This window comes from Alexandromys fortis, unplaced genomic scaffold, assembly GCF_014885135.2.
Source record: "Alexandromys fortis isolate MF-2015 unplaced genomic scaffold, M_Fortis_MF-2015_v1.1 scaffold_161, whole genome shotgun sequence".
Classification (NCBI taxonomy): Eukaryota; Metazoa; Chordata; class Mammalia; order Rodentia; family Cricetidae; genus Alexandromys; species Alexandromys fortis.
The window spans coordinates 1,452,130-1,456,675 of NW_026068073.1; the positions used below are offsets into that span (position 1 = coordinate 1,452,130).

A 4,546-nucleotide genomic window follows, 5' to 3' on the forward strand; every position below is an offset into this window, starting at 1 on the left:
CCAAATGACTGTAGGTGTATTTTTCTGTCCCTCCTGCCAGCTCCCAAATCATGACACAGAGACTTGTTGATTATGAAAGCTTGGTGGTGTATACCTACAATCCCAGCATTCGGGAGGCAGAGGCCAGTCTGGTCTACAGAGTGAGTCCCAGGACACGCAGAGCCACACAGAGAAACCCTGTCTCAAAAAAGCAACCCCCCCCCCCAAGAAGAAGTTTAAAGTCTCTCAGTTGCTCTTATAAAATAAAAACTAGCTGGGCGGTGGTGGCGCACGCCTTTAATCCCAGCACTCGGGAGGCAGAGACAGGCGGATCTCTGTGAGTTCCAGACCAGCCTGGTCTACAAGAGCTAGTTCCAGGACAGGCTCCAAAACCATAGAGAAACCCTGTCTCGAAAAACCAAAAAAAAAAATAGGGCTGGAGAGATGGCTCAGTGGTTAAGAGCATTGCCTGCTCTTCCAAAGGTCCTGAGTTCAATTCCCAGCAACCACATGGTGGCTCACAACCATCTGTAAAGAGGTCTGTTGCCCTCTTCTGGCCTTCAGGCATACAGACAGAATATTGTATACATAATGTATAAATAAATAAATAAATATTAAAAAAAAACAAAAAAAAAAGAAAAACCAAAAAAATAAAATAAAAACTAAACACTTCAGCAGGGAAGAGCATGGCATAGTGAATCAAATTCCCAACTGTGTGAACAACATAATGGTCAATGTCCGAGATCCACTCACAGTTGTTTGGGATCCCTTAGAGGACTTGGGTCACTTCTCTGGCTCCATCTGCAGCACGCTCAGCTAACCTAGGCTCTCACAGGCTCCACTCCACCCACACTGCTGGTCTTGGTGGTCACCCCATGGAACGGGCATCTATAAAAGGCCTTCTGCAAATGGGCCACACTTTCCCCAATAGTTTTCCTTGGGCCCTCTTCACGGAGCAAAGCCTCAACTTTTCTCCATGGCCCCTTCAACCCTGAGCCTTCTACTGCTACCCAGGCTGCACCTTCACCGACAGCCTCTGTGGCCTTGACCAGTTGCTGCTCTCCACGACCTGTTCACGCCTTCAACACCAGTACCGCCCGGGTGGCTTTGAAACTCCCAGTACCAGGTACAACCTTAGCTGCCTCTGGAGCAGAGCTGTGTGCCGACTCTAAGGAAACACTTCCCAGAAGCCTTCACTTCGGTTATGCTGGTCTCGTCTTCATCCCTGGTCATTTCTCAGCTCCAGCTGACCAGCCATCAGTGCTGTCCCAGTGACACAAAGGTCTCACTTTAAGGGTGCCTGCTGGTCTCTTGTTAATCATAGCTCACTCTTCAGCCCCAGCTGACCAGACACCACGGATTCTTCACACAAAAGGCCCAGTAGAGTCTTTAAACTTGCCCCTGAAACTAGCCAGGCCTCCATTGTCTGTATCTTCTACGCTCCTACTTCCATCTGAGGTCTCAACACTCGGTGACTTTTCTAATCCAAAGTTCCAAAGTCCTTCTATAGTCCCCCCCCCCCAGCAGTACCCCACTATCCTGATACCAAATTGTCTTAGGGTTTTCTACTGCTGTGATGGAACACCATGACAAAAGCAAGTTGGGGAGGAAAGGGTTTTATTTGGCTTGCACTTCCACATAGTAGTCTATCATTGGAGGAAGTGAGGGCAGGAAACTGGAGGCAGGAGCTGATGCAGAGGCCGTGGAGGGGGGCTGTTTACTGGTTGCTCCCAATGACTTGCTCAGGACCACCAGGTCAGGGAAGGCACCACCCATAGTGGGTGGGACTCACACACATCCATTGCTAAGTAAGAAAATCTACAGACCTGGTTATAGCCCAATCTTACATAGGCATTTTTTCCAGAAGAGGCTCCCTCCTCTCCAGTGACTAGTTGTATCAAGTTGACATAAAACCAGCTAGCACATCCTTTCAAAGATGAGCTTGGGAGGCAGGGACCCCATGAGGTCCTTTGTTTCACTACAGAGAGCCCATCCTGGGCTGGTCTTTAGGCAGAGCCATTCTTTGAGTAGGGCTCAAAGGGGACTTGGTTAGGCAAGCTCTCAGGCAAGGCACTGAGATTCCATTCATTCCTCCACTTGCTGTCAGTCAGCTAGCCAGGGCCATTTATTTACCCCTGGGATACTAAGGTCCCTGAAAACCCCAAGAGCCAGGGGCCCATTGCACCACGCTCTAGAAGCCAGAGACCCATAGCTCTCAGGATAGAGGCTGATCCTGCGGGGCTTCCAACCACCTTCGATCCCAACACTCAGCAACTCTCATAGTCCTGTGCTCTCAGCAGCCATGAGCCGAGCAGACAGCTGCAGGCAGCAGCAGAGGATGGAACATTCTCATGTGAGTGTCAGTCAGACCTTGGGGACAAGAACTGACGGTCTCTGGAAGTAATGTTACATCTATGGGGCATAAGGTGTCTGGGACCCTTGGTCCTTAATGTCTGTCAGCTGCCTAGAATTTCCTGGTGTAAGAAATAATGATCCTCTTTCGACCGTGCTTGCCGGCAGACTCGCTGCCATGGGCCGTGTGATCCGAGGGCAGAGGAAAGGCGCAGGTTCTGTGTTCCACGCGCACGTGAAACACCGTAAGGGCGCCGCGCGGCTGTGAGCTGTGGACTTCGCCGAGCGGCACGGTTACATTAAGGACATTGTAAAGGATATCATTCATGACTTCAGTCGCGGTGCTCCCCTCGCCAAAGTGGTTTTTCATGATCCCTACCGGTTTAAGAAGCGGACGGAGTTTTTCATCGCCGCAGAGGGAATCCATACCGGGCAGTTTGTGTACTGTGGCAAGAAGGCCCAGCTGAATATCGGCAATGTTTTGCCCGTGGGCACCATGCCTGAAGGTACTATCGAATGTTGTCTGGAGGAGAAGCCTGGGGACAGGGGCAAGCTGGCACAAGCCTCTGGGAACTATGCCACAGTCATCTCCCACAATCCGGAGACCAAGAAAACGCGAGTGAAGCTGCCTTCAGGGTCCAAGAAGGTCATTTCCTCGGCCAACAGAGCTGTCGTTGGTGTTGTGGCTGGTGGGGGCAGAATTAACAAGGCTGGCCGTGCCTACCACAAGTACAAGGCCAAGAGGAACTGCTGGCCACGTGTACGTGGGGTGGCCATGAATACTGTAGAGCATCCCTTTGGAGGTGGTAACCATCAGCACTTTGGCAAACCATCCACTATCCGAAGAGATGCCCCTGCTGGACGCAAAGTGCGTCTCATTGCTGCCTGCCGGACTGGGCGACTACGTGGAACCAAAACTGTACAGGAGAAGGAGAACTAGAGCTCAGGAACTAATAAAGTATGTCTTTTGGCGAAAAAAAAGAAAGAAAGAAATAATGATCCTCACTTGAGAGTAAGAGTATTGGTGATGAAGAAAGCAAAAAGGGAAGTGGCTTTACTTCACGACTTTGCAAGGTCAGCCTAGAAAGGCAGGTGGAGCACGCCACCAACCAGCTCCCCAATCATGACCCAGAGACATTAGTTAAGAATAATGCTCAGCCCTGGGGGCTGGAGAAATGGCTCAGTGGTTAAGAGCATTGCCTGCTCTTCCAAAGATCCTGAGTTCAATTCCCAGCAACCACATGGTGGCTCACAGCCATCTGTAATGAGGTCTTGTGCCCTCTTCTGACCTGCAGGCATACACGCAGACAGAATATTGTATACATAACAAATAAATAATTTTTTTTTTTTTAAAAAGAATGCTCAGCCTTAGCTTGGGCTCATTTCTAGCTAGCTCTTATAACTTAACCCGTTTCTCTTCACCTACGCTTTGCCTTGGGGCTTTCCCCCTCTCTTTCCTTCTGTACTTCCAACCTTCCTGCTTCTCATGTCTGGCCCGCAGCTGCCTGCTTTCTGGCTTCTAGCCCTGGACGTGTCCCTCTCTGTCTCCCTTATACGGTGATATTTTATTTGTGCTGTAACAAATAAAGCTTGCCTGAAGATCAGAATGTGGAGCTAGTCACACTAGTTAGCCATAGAGGAGGTGGCACACACCTTTAATCCCAGCACTCCAGAGACAGAGGCAGATGGATCTCTGTTAGTTCAAGGCCACTCTGAGTCACACAAAATTGGTTCAGTCTATAAGAGAAACAGAGCCAAACAGTGGTGGCTCACACCTTTAATCCTAGTACTTGGGAATCCCGTGCCTTTAATCTACCTAACACTAGGGAGGTAGAGACAGGAAGGGATATAACTGGGCAGAGAGAGGAATATAAGGTGGGAGGAGACAGGAGCTTGAAGCATTCAGTCTGAGGATTCAGCTTTTATCCCCAATATCTGACTCCAGGTTTTTATTATTAAGACCAATTAGAGGGGCTGGAGAGTTGGCTCAGTGGTTAAGACCACCGACTGCTCTTCCAGAGAACCCGGGCTCAATTCCCAGCACCCACATGGCAGCTCACAACTGTCTAAAGATCCAGTTGCAGGGGATCTGACACCTTCACACCAATGCACATAAAATAAAAAGTTAAATAAACCTTTAGAAAAAAGACCAATTAGAATTTGAGCTACAACCTTATTCTCTTTTCTCATCTCTCATTCTCTCCTATTTGTCCCC

At 49.3% G+C, this 4,546-nt stretch overlaps 1 protein-coding gene across 1 annotated transcript; it reads left to right on the plus strand.

Moving 5' to 3' along the window:
- The first annotated feature begins 681 nt into the window (after nucleotides 1-681).
- Nucleotides 682-3,619, plus strand: LOC126488164 (60S ribosomal protein L8-like). Its single transcript, XM_050121394.1, is given in 1 exon segment — nucleotides 682-3,619. A coding segment is annotated over 1 exon segment (843 nt). The 5' UTR covers nucleotides 682-2,428; the 3' UTR covers nucleotides 3,272-3,619.
- The last annotated feature ends 927 nt before the right edge of the window (nucleotides 3,620-4,546 follow it).